The 25902-nt window shown below is 44.8% G+C and overlaps 1 protein-coding gene across 1 annotated transcript; it reads right to left on the reverse strand.

Moving 5' to 3' along the window:
- Positions 1 to 181: 181 nt before the first annotated feature.
- ETFA (electron transfer flavoprotein subunit alpha) lies at positions 182 to 25902 on the reverse strand. Its single transcript, XM_081965005.1, has 12 exons — positions 25769 to 25902; positions 19495 to 19644; positions 18409 to 18490; positions 18202 to 18284; positions 16936 to 17035; positions 14530 to 14640; positions 13551 to 13652; positions 12663 to 12731; positions 11739 to 11821; positions 5327 to 5392; positions 2385 to 2465; positions 182 to 333 (listed from the first exon to the last, which is right to left on the reverse strand). Exons 1-12 carry the CDS (start codon positions 25817 to 25819, stop codon positions 298 to 300), a joined length of 1014 nt encoding a protein of 337 aa, XP_081821131.1. The 5' UTR covers positions 25820 to 25902; the 3' UTR covers positions 182 to 297.

Raw genomic sequence — 25902 nt, forward strand, 5'->3', positions numbered from 1 at the left:
ACTGTTATTAAGTCAACATTGACACTCTAGAATAATATAAGGAATTTCCACAGCCTGGCATAATACAAAATACAGCAGATGTATGTTTATTAGAGAATTAGAAAAAGAGTTCAGGAAGTAACGAAGCCAAATGGAAATGAAAAGGGCAAAAATGGATGTATTGCAAGATCATCATCGGCAATTCTTTTTTTGGCAATTTTTACATTTCCAGTTTGATAAAACATAATTTAAACGGCTTAAAAATAATTTCTCTCTGTATGAAGAAATACTTATTCCTTCCCTAACATGGAATAGCTTTCATTTTTTTAACGTTGCCGTCAATTCGGGGACAACCTAGAAGCAACAGAAAACAACAAGCTTACCATCAGCCGAATAACAATAGACATTTATCCAACCTTTAATCAATGTAAAAGAGATGCTTATTTATCCACACTGCAAGCAACTAAATATCTGAATTCACTTTAAAAAAAATCATACTGGCAAAACGTACAGTGGACTGCCAGTCAGGTAACATACTGATATATTTCAGTTTCTGGAGTTCATTGTTTGGACCACAGGAAGCTATTATAGACAAAGATTGTAATTTTTGGAAGCAGTCAACTGGGGTGGGGGGGTGGGGGGGAGCCACTATTTGTGAAAATTGGTGCCAAGGAACGGCCCCCGATGGTGGAACTGCCGAAGCTAAGCACCCTTAAGGTAGCTTAGGGGATTCTTCGTTGTCATCCGAAGAGCATCAGAGGAGGAGAACAGGTGGCATATTCCTTACTGGTTACACCTGAACACTTGCGCAAACTGCTTGTGTAAAATATCCATTACCTTTCTCTTCCCAGACGCTGTCAGAATGCCCACGCTTGGAGAGCACCCAGCTGAACTCGCCGTCTGATGGATAGAGCCTCTCAATTATTTAAGAGAGCTGCATTTCCATTAAGTGGAAATAATGTGGTCGTACAAAATTTATTAAGGAAATTGTCGACATCGTGTTTCTTCCGAATGTCGCTTTGTCTCCAGCTTATTAAAAGGCTGGTGTTTACTGCCAAGCTGGCAGGGCAATCACCGAGGAACAGCATTAACTGCTGGCAAGAGTTTGGACCGTCTTCCCGCCTTGCAGGAGTGTCCGTGGGGCATAATGGGGGGGGGGGGGAGCAAGATGGCGGCCGCAACGGTACATCCAAAGCTCCTGCAACGTTTTTTTTGTGTGTTGCATGGAATCGGACGGAGTGGCCTTCACATCATTGTGGCTGCCATCTTGACAGTGCCATGCACTGATGATGTTCCCTAGTTGGGTAATGAAACGTCTGCAAAAAATGGCCAAGCTCATGAAGGAACCCCACAATAACTTGATATAAGAACACAGAGGTAGTTTCTTGCTTCCTAGCAGGTCAGTCTTTAAAAAAACCCTGATGAGATAAGATAGACTTTACTGTCATTTTTTTTTTACTGTCGGAGCTCTGGCACACATTAAAAATGAAATTCTGCTACCTGCTTTCAACAGGTGATATAACACCTAATAATATTGATCAACGGGGTCCCTAAATGTTGGCAGATACACTGGGCAAAACCTTTTCCAAGTGTCCAACAATCGTGTTTTATATCCCACTTGGTCTCTTGCACTGGTACCGAGACACATCTTCGTAGTCTTGAAAAGAAGGATAGAGCCTACTGGGCAATAGATTATTGGGTCCCTCAGAAGTCAATGGTTGCATTCTCATGTACGCTTGTTATCCAAATTGGAGATCGATACGTTTGGTGGATAAAGCTTTCCCATGGCTTGAAAGGGTCAGGAGATGGTGTTATAACCCTGCACCACGGATGGTGAACCTTTGCAGCAACGAGCTTGCTGGAAACCATGCACGCGCATGCGCAATGGTCACCTGGTTTTTCCGGTTTCTTGCGTGCATGAGTGTGCCAAGACCAGGTAGCCGGTGTGCATGTGCATGCTGGAAACCGGAAGAGCAGCTGCTCAGTGTGAATGTGCACGCCAGGAAGAAGCTCTTCCGGGTTCCGGCGAGCGCATGCACACCGGCCACAGGGTCTTCCAGTTTCAGGCACTCGTGCGCACGCGAAGGCCAGCTGGCTAGTGCGCCTGCATTCACCGGAAACCAGAAGATCATCTTCCCGGCATGCTCTTTTTGTTTCCGGTGCTCCCACATGTGCGAAGACCACCAGCGCACCGGAACCTGGAAGAGTAATGGGCGATGGCTCGGATCCCCAAAGAGATGGCTCTCCCTGCCATAGGTTCGCCATCATGGCCTTAGACAGAGGTGAGAACATCCATGCTGAACAAAGAGGATTGAATGTCGTGCTCGAAGTCTAATTCAACTTGCACCCCTAGCCTCAGGAAGAGGAAAGTGTGTTGGGTTGATGCCTCTGGAAGGGAGACTCACCTTGAAGAGGTCAGCTACGATACCATAATCTGCAACTTGGAATATGGGCGCTTCGGGGTCTTTGTTGATGGCAACGATGGTCTGTGAGAGAACGAAATGGGCTTATTTAGAGGAACCTGGTTATTTACAGGGTAGTCTGTAGATGCTGAAGAATTCTGCATGGCTTTGCTAACATTGGCCTAAACCCAAGAGCTGATCCAAAACGAGTTATCTTCAATTGTTCACAAAGCAGAAGATAAGCAAAGTGAAGTGAATGAAAAAACTTTGCTCATAAGTTCCTGCATAGGCAAATGTCAAAAGTTCCAGCTTTTGAGGAAACCAGGAGGAGGATCTATTATTCCCTAAAGCAAAAATCTCTGCATGGTAGACTTTCATCCCAGTTGGATATAAACATCCAATACACAAAAATCCTGTGTGTTCAGCTGAATAGTAATGAATAGATTTTTCTGGGGGGTCCCTAACGCCTGATTTATAGTCTTATCCCAACTTACAGTCTAAGGAGCTAAAAGCTTAGAAAATGGTTGCAATGAGTGATTCTACACTAGGGCTGCAAAAATTGCTAACTGGGAGCTACAGGTGATCTGCTATCAGGTTGGGGTTGGTTTTTTTGCCAAACTTGGCAACTTTAAGAGAAGCGGCCTTCAATTCCCAGAATTCCTCATTCTGGCTGGGGAATTCTGGGAATTCAAACCTTCCTAAAAGTTGCTAAGATTGACAAACATTATCAGCCACCTTCACTCCACTAGATGAAATCATGGTTTATTTAGCCTAGCATCCATAAAGCAAGGAAGGGAGGGGCCCCCTCTACTAAACCCATTTTCTACTGTTGTAAGTGAAGTAAATAATACATTTTAGTTGCAAAACGCTGTAGGGGATTTCCTACAAAATTTCTCATAATGGCTATTTCCTAGCGTGGGGGGAAAGCCACTGAAGAGGCAGTTAATGTGATTACCCGAGTTCCTTTAAAACATTATTTGTTTGAGTAAAGACAGTATCTTTTAAATTTTCTAAGCACAGAGGTACAGCACAGGTCAAACCGAAGCGAAATAAAAAATTTGGCTCTGGAAAATCCGTGTTTGGAATTTAAGTAACCATCTAAATAAAAAAAATCAGATTAATAGCATAACACCAATAGCATAGAAACAGATAATAATTTTGATCCGGTCCACCAATTATTCAAATTAATGAATTATAAGATGAACTTCTAACTTCCTGGCCCAAATCAAATCAAGCCAAATGGATTTTTCTGTTCACTTCCGAAGACAGAGAGTGAAAGATTAGTAAAAACTTTTAAGGGGTTCGCCTGCAACTGGAACTCTTGCAAAATCTAAAACAAGAGGGAATTGATCGAATCGCTTCATTCACCTTGAAATGGCTCAACTTTATTGGCACTCATCAATTTATCATATTGATACAAGTGCCTCTATTTCGGACTGGAATTTATAACACCGGCACCATTGCTTTATTGCCATTATCACGCCAATTCTAGATCACTTTTTAACTGCAGGCAGCTTAATCTAAATCACACCACTCCATCGTAACTGAAATAATTGCCATTTCAGCCCCTAACACTTAAAATGTTCATTCCGCTTTTACAATTTAATAAAATATACGGGTAGCTTTTAGCTGATGTCACTTAGAGGAAAGGGAGGATATGAATTTGAGATCTTTTTATTCTTCGATTTTAGAACAGGATAAATTTTCAGGGAAACCCAGAAGCAGATTTTACTACGATTAAGTGATGTTTAATCTCAGGTAAATGCAAGACCTAATCTTTAAAATATTTCCACCGTCAGATTCCCTGGAAAAGACGTCTAGCTTTAGGAGCAATCCACAAGTAAAATGCACTTAAATGTTACTAAACAAGGTTAAAATGTGCCCTGAATTAGCAATAGTTTGGTGCATAAATATTGCTATTTAACGCAAACATGGAACATTGTGCCGTGTTTCCTTGAAAATAAGACAGGGTCTTATTTTCTTTTGACCCCCAAAATAAACGCTTGGCCTTATTTTCAGGGAGGCCTTATTGTTTTTGAGGTGCAGGAGGCGGTGAGTGTGGTCACCTCATGGCTGCTGCTGTGTTGCAATATTTTCAGGGAGGGCTTATTTTAGTGCATGCGCTCAAAAGCCCAACGGGGCTTATTATCCAGGGAATGCCTTATTTTCAGGGAAACAGGGTAATGGCGTTCTGTTGCACTGATTCAGAGCTCCTCAAAAATATTTCTGCAAGAAAGTGGAGGGGAGGAAACTGATTATTATTTCAAAGAGAAAAAGGAGTGTGGGAAAAAGAATATTTTAGATGACCATACAACTCCTTTATACTTTTATACAGCTTCAAGATAAAGTGGGAGAGAATCACCTTTTGAAATTACTGCCTTAAAAGGCAAGAAATATATATATATATATTTAAAAACAGTAGAATTTTTCCTTGGCATCACAGGCCAGATTGGATAAGAATCCAACCCGTGTCAAACACGGGTACTAACGAGTTAAGTTTTTAAAGCTTTTATCATTTTATATTAGGTTTCCATCTGAGTGGATAAATTGTGGAATATTCAAAGACGCCTTTTTTCTCCGCGCGATAGTAAATCCATAATTCAGATTGCACATTGTCATGCATGAATTCATGCCTCACAGTCCGAAATATATGAAAGTGCATCGGGTCTACGGATCCTAATTTTATTTTCACATTAAAATCTGTTTTTGTTTCTCACTCAAGTTTCCAGATTTAGCAATCGAAAGATTTAAAAGGATAGGCTCTATTAATACGTTCTCTTGTAAAGTGCTGGAACGTCATGTGAGCTATTTGTAACTTAATTTATTTTCGTAATAGAATTCATCTATCAGATTTTGCATTGTCAGTAATAGGAACAACAAAACCCAATTTGGAAAGCAGAACCCATCCACTCCTCATAGCAACACGAAAACGTTTTGTACAGTACCTTACTATCTTTCATTCCAGCCAGATGCTGAATGGCTCCGGATATTCCTACAGCGATATATAACTCCTACACGAAAAATGAAATAAAATACAATATTTTAAAACCCTTTCAGCTGACAAAGGTTATGCAAATACTGCAGAAGTACGGAGCAATCCTCGCCTTATGACCACAACTGAGCCCAACCATTTCTGTGGCTAAGTGAGACACTTGTCAAGTGAATTTTGCTCCATTTAAGGACCTTTCTTGCCACAGTTGTTAAGTGGATCACTGCTGTTGGTATGCTATTAGTAACCTGGTTGTTAAGTGAAAACTGGATTCCTCATTGACTTTGCCTGTCAAAAGGTCGACAAAGGAGAATCACATGACCTTGGGACCCAGGAACAGTCATAAATGTGAACCAGTTGGCAAGCATCTGAATTTTGATCGTGTGACTTTGGGGACGCTGAAATGGTTGCAACTGTGAAAATGGTCATAAATAATCACTTTTTTCAGTGCTGTTGTAACTTTTTTAAAAAAATATATTTTATTTTAACAAAAATAATCCATCTTCCATTAAACAGCGTGTCGTCTGGATACAAATACTTTGTGCAATAACAATTGCACAAAACTGGAAAAGTGAAGAGATTCCTGCAGAGGAGAATGGTTATTAGGAAAATATTAGAAGGTGCAAAAATGAACAGATTAACGCTGGCAATTAAAGAGAAAGAACAAACTGATTATTCTATTATACGGCAATCATTTTATCGATGGTTAGAGGATAAAAATAAGAGTTAGAAGTAAAAGTAGTTGTGTAAAATATAGAAGATGTATCAACGGAGTTTACATAATTAATAGAGCTGAACAAATCAAGAAGAGGATTGTTCTAGTATTAGACATTTAAGGTCATTGGTATTAAGCTAGGAATAAATTAAATAATGAATATGACTGTAAATTTGAATTGCTAGTCCTGTTGTAACTTTGAAGGGCCATTAAATGAACAGTTGTAAGTCAAGGATTTCTTGGGTTGGTTAGCTACCTCCCATTTCAGGGACAGCCTTGGGAAAAAGCTAAGTTGCCTATCCACCTACGTCAGGGGTGTCCAAACTTGGGAACTTTAAGACTTGTGGACTTCAACTTCCAGAATTGCTATGCTGGCTGGGGAATTCTGGGAGTTGAAGTCCACAAGTCTTAAAGTTCCCAAGTTTGGACACCCCTGACCTACGTGATCAGTACCGTAGCTTTAGGATCCCTTTCCTGTCAAATGTGAACCTCATTAAAACGTGCATTAATATCATGTTTAGCGTAGCTGCTAGAACTAAGGACACCCACAGAGGCATCATTCAGTTCCAGTTTTAGCGAAGTCCTGAAACAACATAGCAAACGCATTTATTTGCCGGAAGCTTTCGGCACAATCCTGGGTCTGCCTGGTTTCAACTGGGCTTATTCCCTCGTGCGCAGTAGGATGGCTTCCAAACAGGGCTTGCAAAGTGGCCTGAGCACCAGCTGTTGTGTGCCTGGAACAGCTGGTTCGGGGGTGATTCGTTCCTCGAATCCAAATACGCCTGTGATCTGGATACAAACCAAATCGGAACAGATTTCGCAGGCAGATGTAACAGGAGAGGGGAGGGAGGGAGGGAAGAGATGGGAAGAGCTCAGGTTGCCCTACAGAAAGTCATACCGCCTTGATTAAAAGCAATTTAGCTGTAATTTCCCCCCACACACACACACACACACTTCTTTTTCAACACTGTGGGGTCCTTGGTGCTCTCAGAGTTTGGTGGTTTGCTTGCAGACGTTTTATTACCCAACCAGGTATCAACATCAGTGCAATGAGTGTGGGGTTTGCCTCTTGCTTGTATAACATAGCGTGTCCTGCCATTGTTGGGGGAAGTGTGGTTTCTTCCTTGATTTGGGGATTGCTTTCTGCTTCATTGTTTGTCTGGTGTTAATCCCTGCTTATCTGGGTGTAGGCTGCTGGAGAGGATACGTTCTGGTCTTTTTGTTTATGGGTTCTAGTTTTATGTTTTGCCTCTTTTGAGTGTTGTGGTTTATTTCTATAGCTCTATGTTAATTATAACAGGGAGCAAACCTCAAACCACCACTCTCCCCAGCACTGATGGGGTTACTTAGTGGGGTAATGAAACATCGGCAAGCAAACAACGAAGCTCAGAAAGCACCAAAGACCCTACAATTCTCTTCCTCCTCCTCCTCCATTCTGCCAACCCCCCTCCCTTCTAGCACTGATGACGTTACCTCGTTGGGTAATGAAACGTCTGCAAGAAGGCAGCCAAGCTCAGAGGACCCCCCAGTTGAACCCTGAACTCCAAATACTCTCTTCTATTTTTGATACAGTACTGACTTTTCATATGATCTAGCCGTACCAAGAGAAACGGAATGCACAGGTACAGGATAGGTGGTACCTTGCTCAATAGTAGTAACTGTGAGAGGGATCTCCGAGTCCTAATGGACAGTCATTTAAATAGGAGCCAGCCGTGGGCAGCAGCTGCCTAAAAAGCCAACATAATTCTAGGCTACATAAACAGAGGGATGGAATCAGTATCACATGAAGGGTTAATACCACTTTATAAATGTCTTGGTAAGGCCACACTTGGAATACGGCATTCAGTTCTGGTTGCCACGATGTAAAAAAAATGTGGAGACTCTAGAAAGAGTGCAGAGAAGAGCAACAAAGAGGATTAGGGGGCTGGAGGCTAAAACATATGAAGAACGGTTGCAGGAACTGAGCAAGGCTAGTTTAATGAAAAGAAGGACCAGGGGAGACATGATAGCAGCCTTCCAGTATCTCAGGGGTTCCCACAGAGAAGAGGGAGTCAAGCTGTTCTCCAAGGCACCTGAGGGCAGAACAAGAAGCAATGGGTGGAAACTAATCAAGGAGAGAAGCAACTTAGAACTAAGGAGAAATTTCCTGACAGTTAGAACAATTAATCAGTGGAACAACTGGCCTCCAGAAGTTGCGAATGCCCCAACACTGGAAGTTTGTAAGAAGAGATTGGAAAACCATTTGTCTAAAGTGGTGTAGGGTTTCCTGCCTAGGCAGAGGGTTGGACTAGAAGACCTCCAAGGTCCCTTCCAATTCTGTTATTCTATTCTATTCAGTTCCAATCCCAACCACTGAATAATTTCATGTTTCTTAGGGGTCTGCTAGGTCAAGCATTTCCATCCCTCTCTAATACTTTTTCACTTGAAGATCTTGCAGGGCCTTTGATCAGCTGCTACGCATCAGGACTCTTAAGAAGCTTGCTTGGGGTGTTCGCTTCAGCGCAGGGCCCTGCAGTTTTAAGTTGGGCTCTTTTTTCTTCCTTTTCTGCTTTGTTCTCCTGGGAGACGCACATCAATTGCTTTCAGCTAAATGCACTCTCATATGAATATTTTAGTACAATTTAATGTTTCTGCACCAATCCCCAAGGAGCAGAGCATCAATTTGAGAACTCTCGGACTTAAAAGCCGTGTTGGATAATGCAGTCCGAACGAAGCTGTCAGTCTTAAAACTTACATTCACAGGGCGGGGAAAAGAGTCTAAACGTTTTTTTTTGTCCTGGATAAGGGCAAACGGTGCTTTGAAGTTGTACCTTGAAAGCTTTCGAAAAGCGTAAACGTTTTCTTAATCGAAACCAAATTTCCCCCAAATTATAATCAGCCACAACAGTACCAGTTTACCAGTGGTAGTACTGGTGATTAAAAATAACCTGATACAGTGAGATGCACTGGGCATTTTAAAAGTTAGGGTATTGGTGAAATATAAGAAAGCTTGAAGCGATCTTCATCTCTGCAGAAAGTTTAGTGTAAAAATCTTCCAGGAATGCAAGTTATTAAAAGTGTGAAGTTGCTCTCCACGGTATCAGTTTCCTAATGCACAACTCCAAACAGTGGCTTGAATTTCTGGAGTCCGGGTACGAAAACATGAATGCAAAAGAAGAAAATAGGCAATAACACAAAAGGTGCACTAGAAAGAAGTCTTTATAACGATGCCAGCTAATTTTTAAAGCGAACAATTCATTTTACCTGAATTCTGATTTTTTTTAAAGGCAGAAGAACAACAGCTAAGATGCTTGAGGGCCTGGAGACCAAAAATACATGAAGAACGATGGTAGAAATTGCGTATGGCCAGGCTAGAGAAAAGAAGAACTTCTAGTTATTTGAGGGCTGCCACAAAGAAGAAGGAGTCAAGCTATTCTTCAAAGCACCAGAAGGCAAGACGAGAAACAATGGATGGAAACTAATCAAGGAGAGAAGCAACCTGGAATTAAGGAGAAAGTTCATGACAGTGAGGACAATTAACCAGTGGGACAGTTTACCACAAGATGCTGAGAGTGCTCCATCACTGGAGGCTTTCAAGAAAAGACTGGACAGGCTCTGAAATGGAATATAAGCCTCCTGCTTGAGCAGGGGGTTGGACTAGAAGACCTCCAAGGTCCCTTCTGGTTGATATTGAAAGTCACCTAGCAGGAAAATCCAGATGGAAAGAAGAGGGGATGTATATTCTTTCCTCACTGGCCGAACTCAAAAAAGCATTTGAAGTGCAGCCACTGAAGAGCCAAATGACCTGGAAGATAATCTACACAGACCTCGGGAGAGCATTCAGGTGGGCAAACCGACTTCCAGCGGAGTTCAAGCCAACATTAGAAAATGGGCCTCTCGGTAAAACTCCTTGACCCTCAACGCAAGTAGAGCAGAAACATCCGGCCTTCAGCCACTGCTTTGGGGGCTAACCATCAATCTGACAAACGGGGAGGTTGCAACTACCAAGCCCCTGACTCATGTTGGGTCAACGTTCCATCCAGCTGTGCAATTCTCACCCCCAAGTGATCCTGACCTTGGGGTTCAGTCTCCACTGAGCTGGGAGCAACGGAGTCTGAATGTTACGCACACAAATAAGTTGACCCCCTCTTCTCTCCTTGGCTGGTTCCCATCCAACACTTCTTCTCTTGCCTTCTCGTACTTTGGAAAATAACTTGAGCCCTTCTTCTCTCTGGCAGGCCCTCAAACGCTAGGAGACGGCAAAATGTTTACGACGGGGGGATTCCAGCTCTTCTTCAAAGAAAAAACAGAAAGTCCAGCTGCCTCTGGGACAACCACGTCCTGGATGTGACTGGTAGATACTTATTCAACTGCACCAATTCACGTAACAGCTGTACCGAGAAAGGTCGTTAAATGGGACAAACCTCAAAATGTCTCACTTGAAAACAGAAACCTTGGGGCTCAATTGTGGTCGTTGAGTCGAAGACTACCTGTGGAAGGAGTGATGCAACTCACACAACCAGCTCTGTGACACCCAGATACATACACCCACAGAGAGAGGGAGGGAGGGAGGGAGAGAGGGAGAGAAAGAGGGGAGAGAGAAAGAGGGGAAAAGAGTGAGAAAGAGGAGAGAGAGAATGAGGGGGAGGGAAAGGGGGGGGAGGGAGAGAGGGAGAGAGAAAGAGAGGGAAAGAGAAAGAGAAAAAAAGAGAGAGAGAAAGAGGAAAGAGAAAGAGAGAAAAAGAGAAATAGGAGAGAGAGAGAGGGAGAGAGAAAGCGGGAGAGAGAAAGAGAAAGAAAAAGGAGAGAAAAGAGAGAGAGAGAGAGACAGAAGCACCCTTTGGGATGATGTAGCTATGAATAAGGACATCCTCCTTCAACCTCCGCTGATTTCTTGGCCCGCTAACAACCTGGAGGAAGAGCTGAGCCACTTGTGGTTGTTTCCTAAACAGAAGACAGATCCAAAAAGCAATCCGGGTTCTCTGATTATCCTAATGCCAACACAAAAGTGTAAACCGAGGCTCGCTTATTTTCCTGGCGCCAAATCAAGCCTTAAGCTTTACACCTTACAGCAGTGTTTCTCAAACTTGGCGACTTTAAGTCCTGTGGACTTCAACTCCTAGAATTCCCCAGCCAGCTATGCTGGCTGGGGAATTCTGGGAGTTGAAGTCCACAGGACTTAAAGTCGCCAAGTTTGAGAAACACTGCCTTACAGTCAAAGCCTTGCTCACGGCATCCCTGTTGAATTGGGTGTTTCTCTTTCACAACGCTCCTCAAGTCAACAACCGAAGTGATGTTGTTTAGATCGGAATGTCCTGTTCTGAAGAATATATCCCCCCCCCCCCAGGGAGCCTTTCTCAATTTTGGCAACTTTGAGATAGGAGGACGTCAACGCTCAGAATTCCCCGGCCAGCCATGAATTGCGGGAGTTTAAGTCCACCGGTCTCAAAGTTGCCAAGTTTGGACACCCTTGCCCTACTACAACTAGCTGAAACTGAGCCCGGAAGATCCGTTCTGAACAAATTAACGAGCACAGCTCCTCTCCGACAATATTCAAAATGAAGGCGCACTCAACTTCACGCAACTGACAATCGCAAATAGTCGTAGGGAGGAGACGCAAAGGAGACGTTTATTTTCTCTGACACACGCTCCAACTTTGTTTTGCAAAGCTTACCGGTGCTACGATCTTGCCCGTCTGTCCGACTTGCATGTCGTTGGGGACAAAGCCGGCATCCACAGCTGCTCGAGATGCACCAACTAGAAGCAAGAAAGATCGTTTGGTATGAAGACAAAACGTTCAGCACTTGGTCCCAATCCTTTCCCCCAGGTTAAGATTCCTTAAGTTAGCCAATTTCCATTTCTAGATCCCACCCCTGCCTTGGATTGACAGGATGGATAATATTCTAAAAGTTATAGGTTCCCCTCGTACCTATGTGCTAGTAGACTCTAGGGGGCGGTGCTCATCTCCATTTCAAAGCCGATGTCCGAAGACGTCTCCATGGTCATGTGGCCGGCATGACTCAACGCCAAAGGCACACAGAACGCTGTTACCTTTCCACCAAAGGTGGTCCCTATTTTTCTACCTGCATTTTTTTACCTGCTTTTGAACTGCAAGGTTGGCAGAAGCTGGGACAAGTCACGGGAGCTCACTCCGTTACGCGGCGCTAGGGATTCGAACCGCCGAACTGCAGACCTTCTGAGTGACAAGCTCAGCATCTTAGCCACTGAGCCACCGCGTCCCTCAAATAAATAATATTCTAAAGGGCCTTAAAAGACCAGGAAAAGAATATTTGTAGCTCAAGAGTTGGTGATCTCTAAGCTTGAGTCTTAAAACAGACTTTTCATGACCTGTCATATCGTCGGTGTATGATGATCCCCATCACATAAGGAGCACTGATGATGTTACCTAGCTGGGTCGTGAAACGTCTGCAAGTCAACAACCAAGCTCTGACAGAGCACCAAGGACCCCACGGAGGAATGAGCATCCAAGCCGACTGATTTCCTCGCTTGCCAACGGCCAACCCTGAACCTGTCTCCCCACTTAAAAACCACCAATAATAGAATGTGAATTGCTTGAAGAATCAAAACACTTTTTTACCTGCCGCGTGCAACTGATCCGCCAGGTCGTACAACAGCTTAAAGTTATCGCCACTCTTCAAGCCTCGCCCTAGAAAAATGAGAAATTAAAGTCTGTTCAAATTAAAGTCCAGTGTCAAACAGATTCTCTTTGGGGCGGGCAAACTCTCTCTTACTGGAATTTTTTTTTTAATAAAAAAAGGCAGGGACGGGTATCTCTCCTGGGTGCGAGAATGGTGGGTTCTTTGCATTAGACCAGAGGGTAGGACTAGATGATCTTTAAGCCCCTTTCAACCCTTGCATTCTGTACTCTTGGATTCTTCTGCCCAATTAATTCCTCCGGGCAAAAAGGAACAGGAAGAATTTGGATGGCATTTGCTGTGGTTATTTTCACAAGCAAGTCTTGCTTTGAGATTAACAGCTTATTTCCTCATCCGTGCACAACAAAATCAGCAGGACTTAAATCTTGGCAAAACTTCCTCCCTTTTGCTACAGTTAGTAGGAAATAGGAGGACTCCAGGGGGTGCTGCTCATCTCCGTTTGAAAGCCGAAGAGCCAGCGCTGTCCCGAGACGTCTCCGTGGTCATGTGGCCGGCATGACTCAACTCCCGAAGGCGCACAGAACGCTGTTCCCTTCCCACCAAAGGTGGTTCCTATTTTTCTACTTGCATTTTTTACCTGCTTTCGAACTGCTAGGTTGATAGAAGCTGGGGCCAGTCACGGGAGCTCATTCCATTACGCAGTGCTAGGGATTCGAACCGCCGAACTGTCAACTTTTCTGATCGACAAGTTCAGCATCTTAGTCACTGAGCCACCGTGCCCCTTGGTCACTATACTGAATGGCTGCGAGGATTACCTGTATGCATTCTCCTTTTTGAATTTTAATAAACTATGATTAATCACTACTTACCGCCTGACACAACCACTTTTGCACTAGTAAGTTCTGGCCGGTCACTTTTGGTTAATTTCTGTTCAATCCATTCTGACTGGCCAGCAGGTGCTGGGGTTGATACTGTGGAGATTAACAAGACAGGTCAGCACCTAAATTAATTAATAACAATAAAATTAAGCACTTAAGAGAGGCTGAATATTTCTGCAGAGTCCAAAATATTCCCCAGCTATTGGCAAAATATTCCTCTCTAAAAACACATTTTAAACAGGATTATAAATAAAAGAGCTGTAAACAGATTAGCGTTCATTTCATAGGATGGTAAGACTTCACTCTACAGAAACGAATCTGAATCTAGTGTAAAACATTCCCTTTTAGCACTGATGATGTTACCTAGTTGGGTAATGAAATGTCTCCAAGAAAACAACCAAGCTCAGAGAGCACCAAGGACCCCACAATCGTCATTCTCCCTTTCTTCCTCCTCCTGCTCTTTCTCCTCCTCCTCCTCCTCCTGCTTCACCCCTCTGCAAGCGCCATTCACTTCTAGCACTGATGATGTTCCCTAGTTGGGTAATGAAATGTCTCCAAGAAAACTACCAAGCTCAGAGAGCACCAAGGACTCCATTAAAAGTTGTTTACTCCAACTGCTTTCTACCATTTTCAAGCATGACTTTTAGGATTGCATCTTGGCAGGGCGAAGGTTTGAGTCTAAATCTTGGCAGCTATCTAAAACAAGTTAGGTATTGCAAGATACGGCGTCCACAAGAATTCTACATGCTTTGCATTTCCACAAAATATCCACCCAGATTTTCTAAGCAGAGAAAAGGAGCACAGATCAAACCTTTTAGAGAACTTTTGAGAGTCAGAAAATGTAAGAAGAGGAGAGGGGTATGCAAGAAACACGTGTAACTATATTAGAGAGCAAGTGTCAGTGTTTAATAAATGTTTTAACCCAATGGCATTTGAAGCAAAACAACACGAAGAAAAAAATCCCACTCACTTTTTTCTATGGTTGCGCTGCCCCCACTCTCTGGGGCAGCCTCAAAAGAAGTCCCTCGGACCGAAAAGACCTTGATTTTCTCTTCACATTTCACAGTGCACAGAGCGTTGCCTGGCAGAAACAAAACCCAGGGGGGGGGGAAAGAGTTAAATGCAGCTGCACCCAGACCAGGGGCTGTCTCTTGTTCAAAGGAAACCACTTTAGACAGTGAAACTGAAAAGGCTCAATTGCGTGTTTCCATTTTTTTCCCGTCCCTTTCTTCGCGAAGCCGAATGGCTTGACCGATTCGGGAGGATGAATCGGTGCAATTTTTGCAGGAGTCTGCAGTTGTGATTTTGCAGGAAAAAGCACCAACTGTCTGAACACAGGGCCTGCAAACCACAATCTCAAAGAAGAATGCTTCGTGAGAGTAGGGAGATTGGAAAATGGAAGAGGAGGAGGAGGAGGAGGAGGAGGAGGAGGAGGAGGAGGAGGAGGAGGAGGAGGAGGAGGAGGGAGAGGAGAAGGAGAAAGAGGAGGAAAAGGGAGGGAGGAAGAAGAGGAAGAGGAAGGTGAGGAGGAAAAGGAGGAGAAAGGTGAAAGGGAGGGAGGGAGGAGGAGAAAGAGGAAGAGAAGGTGAAAAGAGGAGAAAGAGAAAGTAGAGGAGAAAGAGGAAGAGGAGGAGAAAGAGGAGGAGGAGGGAGGAAGAAGATGAAGAGGAAGGTAAGGAGGAAAAAGATGAGGAGGAAGGAAAGAGGGAGGGAGGGAGGAGGAGGAGAAAAAGGAGAAGGAGAAAAAGGAAGAGAAGGTGAAAGGCGGAGAAAGAGAAAGTAGAGGGGAAAGAGGAAGAGGAGGAGAAAGAGGAGAAGGAGGGAGGAAGAAGATGAAGAGGAAGGTAAGGAGGAGAAAGATGAGGAGGAAGGAAAGAGGGAGGGAGGGAGGAGGAGGAGAAAAAGGAGGAGAAAAAGGAAGAGAAGGTGAAAGGCGGAGAAAGAGAAAGTAGAGGGGAAAGAGGAAGAGAAGGAGAACGAGGAGGAGGGAGGGAGGAAGAAGATGAAAAGGAAGGTGAGGAGGAAAAGGAGGAGAAAAGAGAGGAAGAAAAAGGGAGGGAGATAGAAGAGGAGGAGGGAGAGAAGGAGAGATTATCCACTGGTACACCGGCATAATGATTTTTAAAAAGGAAATTATTAGCCGGTGATTCAAGCCCCTCTCTATGCAATCCATCAATCTCCAAGGGACGACATCATTGACCAAAGCAAAAAAAAGAAAAAAGGAGTCTGCCATAACAAATTTAAAACGACATAAAAGCTCATGTTTCCATCTCCAAATTGCATTAGGGGATCAGATAAGCGTAATGAGGCTAGACAAGTATTTGGGCTGCACAATAATTAGGGGAAGTCAATTAAATATTACAAATAATTGTATCAACCTCCTGCTAACCAAGAAAAATAACCCGCCGTGGGATTGCTGAAGTCCAAACTAATGTGTAACCCCCGTGAAATAAAAGGGACGAAGCCGGATGGCTGAGGGTTGGCAGACTCTGGTCAGAAGGGCATTAAGGGGCACGCGATACAAATTTCCTAAAATAAAAGAAATACAGGCCTATCAGGAACGTCTGCAGGCTGGGTTCATGAAGCTCTCTGCTTCCTCTGAGTTACAATCCTAGAGGACTTCGAAGGATTCCGTTAGCTGTGTCGGAAAATTCATTCCCCTTTTCCCAGATCCTACAGTTTCTTCCTTTTGTTTTTTCTGACCTTCTGTGGGTCACAGGTAGCCCCCAAAAGGCCTGCAAACCAGAGGTGGCATTCAGCAGGTTCTGAACAGCTCTGGAGAACAGGTAGCAGAAATTTTGAGTACCATAATTTTCAGACTAGAAGACGCACCGGTGTATAAGATGCACCACGATTTCTAAGAGGTAAGTAAGGGGGAAAATTTTTTTGTCCTCCCCGGCCTCCAGGAGCTCTCTGCAGGCCATTTTTGCAAAAAGAAACGGACCGTTTTTTTAGAAAAACGGAGGCATTTTTGACTTCCCCCAGCCCTGCTGAAGCCTGCAGAGTGCTGCTGGAGGAAGGCAAAAATGCCCGTTTTTGCGAAAAATTGTCTGTTTTTCACAAAAATGGGATGCAGGGGTGGGGCTTTGGGAGGCCACAAATGACTATATTCGGTGTATAAGACGCACCAACATTTCCACACTCTTTTGGGGGGGAGGTGCGTCTTATACTCTGAAAAATACGGTAGTTTGGAGAACCGGCAAATACCACCCCTGGCTGGCCCCGCCCCCATCTATTCTCTGCCTCCCGAGTCCCAGCTGATCGGGAGGAAATGGGGATTTTGCAGTAACCTTCCCCTGCCACGCCCACCAAGCCACGCCCACAGAACCGGTAGTAAAAAAAATAAATTGCATCCCACCACTGCCGCAAACCTCACCTGCATAGATAGTCCTCACAAAAGTGTCCGGCGACTTGATTTCAATGATTTCTGAGATGGGAGCCACATCCAACTTAGCTGCCAGCCTGGGAAGAAGGTTCTAAATATTGAAAAATACACCCAGGGTCACAACAGCAACTCACCTGGCGACTTCAAGACAAAACGAAGCAGCGTTTCGACATTGTACTCTAGAAATTACAGGTAGGTTTAAGAAGTATTTTTAGGGCTTTTGGGTGACCCAAGCTCTATTAAGACAAGGCAAGGCGGATGGATTGAAAGCAGGTGCAATATTCTGGCAGTGCCACCTATATTCGGGGTCCTATTTACAGGCAGTCCTTAAGTTACTAGTCCTTATTTAATCACCATTTAAAACTATCAAGGACCCACTCAAATTGATTTACCAACTTGTTCCATAGTTAGGGTGCAAGCAAAGTCAAAGGAGGAAGTCAGATTCATTTAACAACATGGTTCACTTTAAAAACTGCCGCGATTCACTTAGCAGCTATGGCAAGAAAGGTCGTAAAATGAGGTAAAACTTAACAACTACCTTGCTTATGGTTGTAAGTCAAGGATTACCAGTTTCGGCAACAACACACCCCATGCCGAACAGGGGGATTGCTTAACAGACGTTGTGTTTGCCGAAAGGTCGTAAAATCAGGTCTGGCCTTTCAATGACCTGCTTCACAACTGTTATGGTAGTCCTTGACTTACAACAGTTCATTTAGTGACCGTTTGAAGTTACAACAGAGCTCAATTATGGTCGTAAGTCGAGGACTACCTGCAATAGCCAAGCTCCATTGTGGTCGTAACCCGAGGAATACCTCCAATGGCCAGGCTCAATTATGGTCGTAACCAGAGGACTACCTGCAATGGCCAGGCTCAATTCTGGTCATAACCTGAGGATTACCTGCAATAGCCAAGCTCCATTGTGGTCATAACCCGAGGACTACCTGCAATAGCCAATCTCCATTGTGGTCGTAACACGAGGACTACCTGCAATGGCCAGGCTCCATTATGGTCATAACCCAAGGAATACCTGCAATAGCCAAGCTCCATTGTGGTCATAACCCAAGAACTACCTCCAATGGCCAGGCTCAATTATGGTCGTAACCTGAGGACTACCTGCAATAGGCAGGCTCCATTGTGGTCGTAAGCCGAGGACTACCTGCAATGGCCAGGCTCCATTGTGGTCGTAATCCGAGGACTACCTGTATACAGGGGTTCAATGTCTTTGGAGCAAGAGATTCTGGGTGGTTTAAAACTCACCTTCCCGAAGGCAGAGGCTCCGGCACAGATGTGCGTGTAACTGAACTGCTTCTGAGTTTCCAAAATGAGTGGCGTGAGTTCCTCTGGGGAGGAAACGCAACCGGTCAGAGCAATGTCATTTCTTTCCCTTCTCTTGAAGGGGGGTTTGTCAAAAGACGGCCCGCCAAGAATCCCAGTACAAACCCGCTTGGAAAAAAAATAACTCACCTGGCAGGAGTCCTTTATAGGCTTCGAGTTGGGCAAAAAGCACCTTGGAGACGCCCGCCACTTTGCTCAGCTCTTGCGCCACCTGCGAGAAGCAGAGCACCAGGTCAGACTTCCCCAATTCCCAGAATTCCTAGCTGGCTCCACACATCCGGGATGCTAAGATTATGATTTGTACAGGGCAGCGTTTGTCAAACCTTGGCAGCTCGGAGGTGTGTGGACTGCAATTCCCAGCATTCCCTAGCCAAGCCAAGCCAAGCCAAGATGGGGAATGCTGGGAATTGAAGTCCATACATCTCCAAGTTGCCACGGTCGAGAAACGCTGGTCTAGGGCGGTGATGGCAAACATTTTTGGCACCGAGTGCCCAGGCCAGAATGCGCATGCACCAGTGGGCCAGAAACCCGAAGACCAGCTGGCCGGCACGCACATGCCTGTTTTTTGACTGGTTTTATCCGTTTTTCCAGGTAATTTCAGGTTGCTTTTTGGGCTGTTTTTGCCCCCCAAACAGTCTGAAAACAATCCGAAAAACAGCCTGAAAACAGCCCAAACAACAGCCTGAAAATGGTTTAGAAAATGGCCTGTTTTGTAGCTGTTTTTGGAGCAGTTTTCCGGTGCTCTGGCGCCTGCGAACATCAGCTGGACGGCACGCATGTGGGTGCCAGAAATTAGAAGAGCAGCTGGCAATGGCGTGCCCACAGAGACGGCTCTGCATGCCATCACGCATGCCATAGGTTTGCCATCACAGGTCTAGGGGAAGCATTTCTACCTGGCCTAGATGTTGGGGGGGGGGGGGGATGCAGAACTGTAATTAAAAGCAGTTTCTGGACTTCATCTCCCAGAATTCCATGATGGCTGGGGAATTCTGGGAGTTGAAGTTACCGAAGTTGAAAAACATTTGATTTTAGAGCTAGGATATTCTCAGTTCTTCCAGTCCTACTGAGATATCTTAAGACAGCGCCGGCATTAAAATTGTTTTAAAATTTCTGTTCTCCAGTTTGAAAAAATCTCACGCCAAACTAATTAGCATTTTAACCAGCAAGTTATAAACGACACCAACTCCATATATATATATATATATATATATTTACCTTTTCACAATTGGTCCCTGCTACTAAACAGGACACTTCACCCCCGAGTCGTTTCGCCGCAGTAATTGTGTTCAAAGTAATTGGTGTCAGGGCCTCGTTGGCGTGTTCAGCAATCACCAGCGTACTCTGAAACCGGTGAAGCAATGAAACCTGGAAAAGACAAAGGAAGAGGGGGAAAAGGAATTTGATTAAAAATCAAAAATACCTAGAAGTTCTGCAACTGTACTGTGGCATGTCTTATTTAAATAAGACATGCTACAAATTTTAGCAGTGGTTTACTGTTCTGTTTTCATCAAACAGGATAAATTATTTTGTCGATAAAGGCTTGTATGCCCAGCATTTGCAAGCTTAAAACAAGATCCGTTGCTTTCTGTTTAGATCTATTTGTGATCTTGGGACTTCAATATCCTTGGTATCTCTAATATGCTGTTTATCATCCCTAAACAATACACTGCGGGGGGGGGGGATTAGGGTTATAAACCATTGTCGTCACATAATCTAGGAGGCTAATATTCTGAGTTGATAGATAAATGTTTTCAACGTCCCAGTTTAGAGCTGAAAAATGCCTGGCCAAAATTCACCCGTCTTCCATACTTAAAGGACAATTAGAACATGGCTCTCCTTTGGTCCTCATTGGGAGGGCGGTTGGACTAGATCTGTGGTGAAATCTATTTTTTTTTCCTACCGGTTCTGTGGGCAAGGCTTGGTTGGGGGGGGGAGGTGTCATGTGACTGGGTGTGTGGCGCTATGTAGTCATGTGACTGGGGGGAGTCAAAAGACAGAAACTCACTTTAACAATGTCCTGCTGGAGGAGGGGGTTGGACTAGATGACCTCCAGGTCCCTTCCTGTCATGGACTGCTGTGCAACTGGGAGGATTTCACCCCTGGACTAGATGACCTACAAGGTCCCTTCCAACTCTGTTATTCTGTTTCTGTATCTAATCCATCACTTTAACCACTATGCCACGGTGCCTCTATGAAATGCCCCATGCCGAAAATAAGTGGACGACACGTAACGGTGGGAATAAGAACACTGCAAGGTGGGTAAATGAACACAAGAGTTCGTTTAGTGACCGTTTCAAGTTACAACGGCACTGAAAAGAGCGGCTCGTGACCATTTTTCACACTTATGATTGTGGCAGCATCCCCAAGGTCACATGATTAAAAGAGGCTTGGCAACTATTCGTACTTATGACAGTCGTAGTGTCCCTAGGTCATGTGATCACCTTTGGCGACTTCCCGACAAGCAAAGTCGATGAGGGAAGCCAGATTCACCTAACAAAGTTACTAACTTAACGACCGTGGCAAGAAAGGTCTTAAACGGGGAAGAAATTCAGTCTCAATTTGCAACAGGAGTTTTGGGCTCACTGTGGTCGTAAATTGAGGACTACCTGTACACTTAAATGCAGCTAAGACCTTCAGTTGTCGTCCAATTAGCAAGACCGAAGACATTCCTTGCCATTTATTTCCCCGCTTAGAACAAACCGATTCTCCAATTTATTAGATTTCCCCCCACCCCCCTTTAAAATTCACGGCGAATTTGTAACTATCTTTTTCAATGGCTTCGTTATGGGCTCGACATAAAAGCGATTGCATTGAGACCTCCAAGTTATGGAGGAGCTCTGGAGGATGTGCTCAGTGATCCGTGATTTAAGACCTCGTGGGAAGAATATTTCCGCTCTCTGAAGGAGGCTTCATGTTCCAAGATCAGGATGTTAAAACGTCAAAAGGTGTAAAAAAGATCCTTAAATCACTGGAGGTGAATTACCGGGAAGAAACGACTTATTTCCAATGTACATCAAAAAGAGCGCATTTTTGATGACGCTCCATCCATCATTTCCCAGAAAAAGTTACAAGGCCGCAGGGCACTGCCTGGAGAATAAATCCATCTCTTCCTGGCAAAAGGCCCACATTTGCTTCAATTTATAGGCCTGCCACAAAGGGAATTATGCTGTGACTGCTGAACGTTGGGAGGTTTAAGTTTCCAGCGGGAACGGAGAGATACTTGAAAGAGCCCATCATCCAGGGCTCGCAGGAGGAGGTGCTTTTATTTAGTAATAAATACCCAAGGTAGAGTTTGTGAGGATGGGATCAAATGCCACTTTTTCTGGAGCTGCGTCTTCAACTTTCGAGCCCAAAATTTCCGTTGTTAAGGGAGACATTTTGCCAAACGGGTTTGGCCCCATTTCACGAGCTTCCTTGCCTCCGTTGTTAAGTGAATCGCTGCGGTTGATAGAGTGGGTAAACCCGGTTGTTAAGTGAATCGGGCGTCCCCGTTGACTTTTGCTTGTGAGGTGATCGCCAATGGGGATCGCGTGACCCTGGGGGACGCTGCAACCGTCGTAAATGTGAATCCATTGCCAAGCGTCTGGATTTTGATGTGACCGTGGGGATGCTGCAAGGGTTGGAAGGGTGAAAAAGTGGAGGGGGTGTTCAGTGCCGTTGTAACCTTCAACAGTCACTGAACGAACTGATGTAAGTCGAAGACTACCTGTGTACATTTCCCCTTGAAGTCATTTCTTCACCTTTGTGTAAAGAGGCATTAGCTTATCACCTTTCCTCCTGAAACCTTTTGAATTATTTGTCTTGGGATTACTTTTATCTGTGCCATGAATTCATGAGATCTTTCTTATTACTTTCTTATTACTTATTACATGCTGGCTGGGGAATTCTGGGAGTTGAAGTCCACAAGTCTTAAAGTTCCCAAGTTTGGACACCCCTGTATTACTCGATACATAATTTGTTATCAATGGTGCCTTGCTCTGTTTTTAAGCTTTTTAAAAGGTAAAGGTTCCCCTTGCACATACATACGTGCTAGTCGTTCCTGACTCTAGGGGGCTCATCTCCATTTCAAAGCGCTAGGGATTCGAACCGACGAAATGCCAACCCTTCTGATTGACAAGCTCAGCATTTTCGCCACTGAGCCGCTGCGTCCCTCTTTTAAAGCTTCTTAAAAGCATGGTTTTTTGTATCCTTCCCTTAAAAAACAGATCCTATAAATACGTTCAATGTCTTTTTAAAAGGTTTCTCCTCCGTCGTATTCCAACCTTGCTCTCTTGCAAAGCCAATCCACTTTTGACCTATTAGGAACCCAGCCAGGAGGGAGGGACGATCCCAGCCACGGGGTCCTGGCCACTGGCGGGATCCCAATTAACCATTAATGGAGGAGACCTGCCAGAAAACTGTACAATCTTCTCTCCGGCCTGCTGGTGCAAAATGTATGCTTTCCCCACCCATGAGGACTTAGCTAAGTGAAACTTCACCCAACAGGCTCTGCTACCTCCTTCACTGCTTCAGCCCACGAATCTCTTTGATGTGGCCGGGGCGTGGCTCTCGCACTCGGGGCCCTGATGCAAACTGCGGAAGAGAACAGCCACCAGAAGGCATTTTTTAAATGAAAGTTTGAGTGCTGCATTAATTCACCCGTGACACATTGATGGGTACTTTGCTGGAAATGTATAAACTGCGCAGTGGAAGTAAAATCGCTCTGTTCACGTTTATAGAGCTGATTTCCACCGTCTTTAAGCTGGGAGGTTTTGAACCTTTTCAGAAAGTTAATTCCCCCAAATTCCTGACCTAGTGAGAGAAAATGGGGCTGTATTTTTTGAGGGAACTTGAGTTATTCCTGCTCTTTCCCTGCCATGCAACCCCTGCTAAATTCACTCGGAGAAATCTTGCTTTACAAGTCCAGCAGATATACTCCAAGCACAGATTTGAGGAGGGGAATACTTTAATCTGAATTCCTACACTGCAGGGGTGCTGACAGTGAGAACAATTAATCAGTGGAACAGAAGTTGCCTCCAGAAGTTGTGAATGCCCCAACACGGGAAGTCTTTAAGAAGATGTTGGATAGCCATTTGTCTGAAACGGTATAAGGATTCCTGCCCAGGCAGGGGGTTGGACTAGAAGACCTCCAAGGTCCCTTCCAACTCTGCTATTGTATTATTGTATCCTTATTGTTCTTTCCGCTTCTACAAGCCCAACAGACAGCCGGTTGTCACAGCTCTTAAGCTGGGGTGCTCTACAGTTTTATAAATTTCACACATCACTATCAGTGAAAAACTCAGTTTCAAAAGTGGCCTCTAACTCAGTATCAAAGGTAAGCCTGTTTCCCCCACTTCCAGGAATAGAATCTCAGGAGGGTCAATTTTCACAAACATAGAACCACAAAAGCTACAACGCCACGTTGAAGTTCCAGCTGTTCTGTCATGGCACCTCACGCCCAACCGTCCAAGTTGGCGAATCCAGAAAAAAAGAAACCCCTGGGATAATATTTTGACGAGAGTATATAACTTTACCGAATAAACCACATTGGCACAGAAGAAGCAAAACCGGCTCTAGCTTTCCCACGCGAAAGCGGGAGTAGTTAATCCCTCCTTTTTTTCTTTTCTTTTTTTAAAAAAAGTTTTTATTTTTAAACAAACATAAAACAAACAAGCATAAACACACACAAAGCATAAAAACCATCCTCCAGTTACCTACAGTATGTCAATTGGTTACAAAGCTTTGGTGCTTCCTCACAATAATCTTCACTTGCAATTTACATAAAATCTCATATCATCAATCCCTCCTTTTTCTTTACAGGCTACGCACGTCCTCCCTTCCCTCCGGTTCGTTTCTATCCTTTATGGCGATGTCGCAACGTATGTGATGTTGTTGTCAATGACATTATGAGGAAGCTATGAACTTTGGAGCTGAAGGGTGGACACCTGGTGTGGAGTTTGTTTGTTTAAATGTCCTAATGTTTTGCGGGCAGCTGTGGCTGGCATCTCCGGAGGCAGAGCCAACTGCTTTGTAGCCTATCACTGAACTGCCGAGACATCACAAAATTAGGCCACGGCCATTTAGCCCCAAAGCTCAGCCCTACTTAACTGACCCCACCCACAAAAGCCAGCCCGGAATAACCAGTATGAAGGTTGACATGCCAGGGACGGGCCAGGAACATTCCTCAAGAGCCTGCCAGGGTGTTGCAGAAAACGGACACACCAAGCCGCTTGAATTCATGTGCCATTCATAGATGCCCAGATATAACTGCACATAAAAACTGTACCCCCGATTTTTTTAAAAAATACATAAATGTCAATAAATGCAATCTATTGCAGAAGTCTTCAAACTTGGCAACTTTAAGACTTGTGGACTTCAACTCCCAGAATTCTCCAGCCAGCTGGCTGGAGAATTCTGGGAGTTGAAGTCCACAAGTCTTAAAGTTGCCAAGTTTAGGGACCCCTGATCTATCGGATGCAATCACAAAGAACTGAAAATACAGGGAGTCTTTGTCTTACCCCAGTTCATTTAGCAACCATTCCAAGTTACAATGGCACTGAAAAAAGACACTTACGACTGTTTCTCATGCTTAATTATCATAAATTGTATCTTTACGATTTATGTTGTTTTGTTTCCTAGTACGATTTGATTGCTTACTAGTAACCTATGATTATCACTTAAGTATTGCATCTTATGATTCTCGTATTCTATTTTATTTTTCTTTATGTACACTGAGAGCATCTGCACCAAAGACAAATTCCTTGTGTGTCCAATCACACTTGGCCAATAAAGGATTCCATTCTATTCTATGCTATTCTATTCTCATCCCTATCCAATTCCCATTCCATTCTTACCCCTATCCTATTCTATTCCTATCCTTTTCGATCTTTATCATATTCCTATCCCATTCAATTCTAGGGGCCGCAATTCTTCAGAGAGGATTGGGGAGGGGGGCGTTGGGGAGGGGTCTCACATCCAATTCTCAGGACCTCCAAGAGTATCTGGTGCTGTGACGGAGCCACCTGGGCATATGGCCAGAATAAAAGGGGTGGGGGGGAGGAGGGGGCCTATGAAAGTGGCCCATGCCATCCCACCCCCCCCCAGACCTTTGCCCAGAGGGGACCCCTTCCCTGACCCCAATTTAGGCAGCCATGCTGCAAATGGACACAGAGGGGTCACCCCCATTTTGCAATGCGGTGAAAAGTTGGGGGAGGGGCTTCCAGGGGGGAGGGGCGTGTCTGTGTTTAGCCCCACCACCAAAGACCCAGCCAGCCCTCCCCCTCTTTAAGTGGGAGAAACCTGGATCATTTCTGCCAGCCCCACTTGGCCCTCCCTGTCCTACCCTGCAGGGCTGGCAGAAGAGGAGGAGAGGGAGGGGCTTAAAGAGCCACGCCCCTCCTCGGGAGCCCCTCCCACCCAGTCCCCAGCCATCGTGACCTTTGCCCTTGGGAGCTCGGCCGGCCTACCCTGCAGGGCCGGCCCTGTCAGAGAGGCAGCAGCCGGCACTCACCGCTCTCCGGCTCAGGCGCTGCGCCCTGAGGAAGCCCCGAAGTGCGCTCATGGCGACGACCCCGGACGGCGAGCCTTCTTCTTCCTCCTCTTCCTCCTCCGCCTCAGGCGCCGCCCCCGTCCCGTCACATCTCG

The sequence above is a fragment of the Natrix helvetica genome (genome assembly GCF_964273705.1).
Source record: "Natrix helvetica genome assembly, chromosome: 12".
Classification (NCBI taxonomy): Eukaryota; Metazoa; Chordata; class Lepidosauria; order Squamata; family Natricidae; genus Natrix; species Natrix helvetica.

Coding starts and splice junctions, on each gene's coding strand:
- ETFA (XM_081965005.1), bottom strand. CDS start 25,819: ATGAGCGCACTTCGGGGCTTCCTCAGGGCGCAGCGCCTGAGCCGGAGA. Junction 18,491..19,494: donor CAGGGACCAATTGTGAAAAG/GTAAATATATAT, acceptor TGCTTCTCGCAG/GTGGCGCAAGAGCTGAGCAA. Junction 5,393..11,738: donor CGGGCAAGATCGTAGCACCG/GTAAGCTTTGCA, acceptor TTTTTCGTGTAG/GAGTTATATATCGCTGTAGG.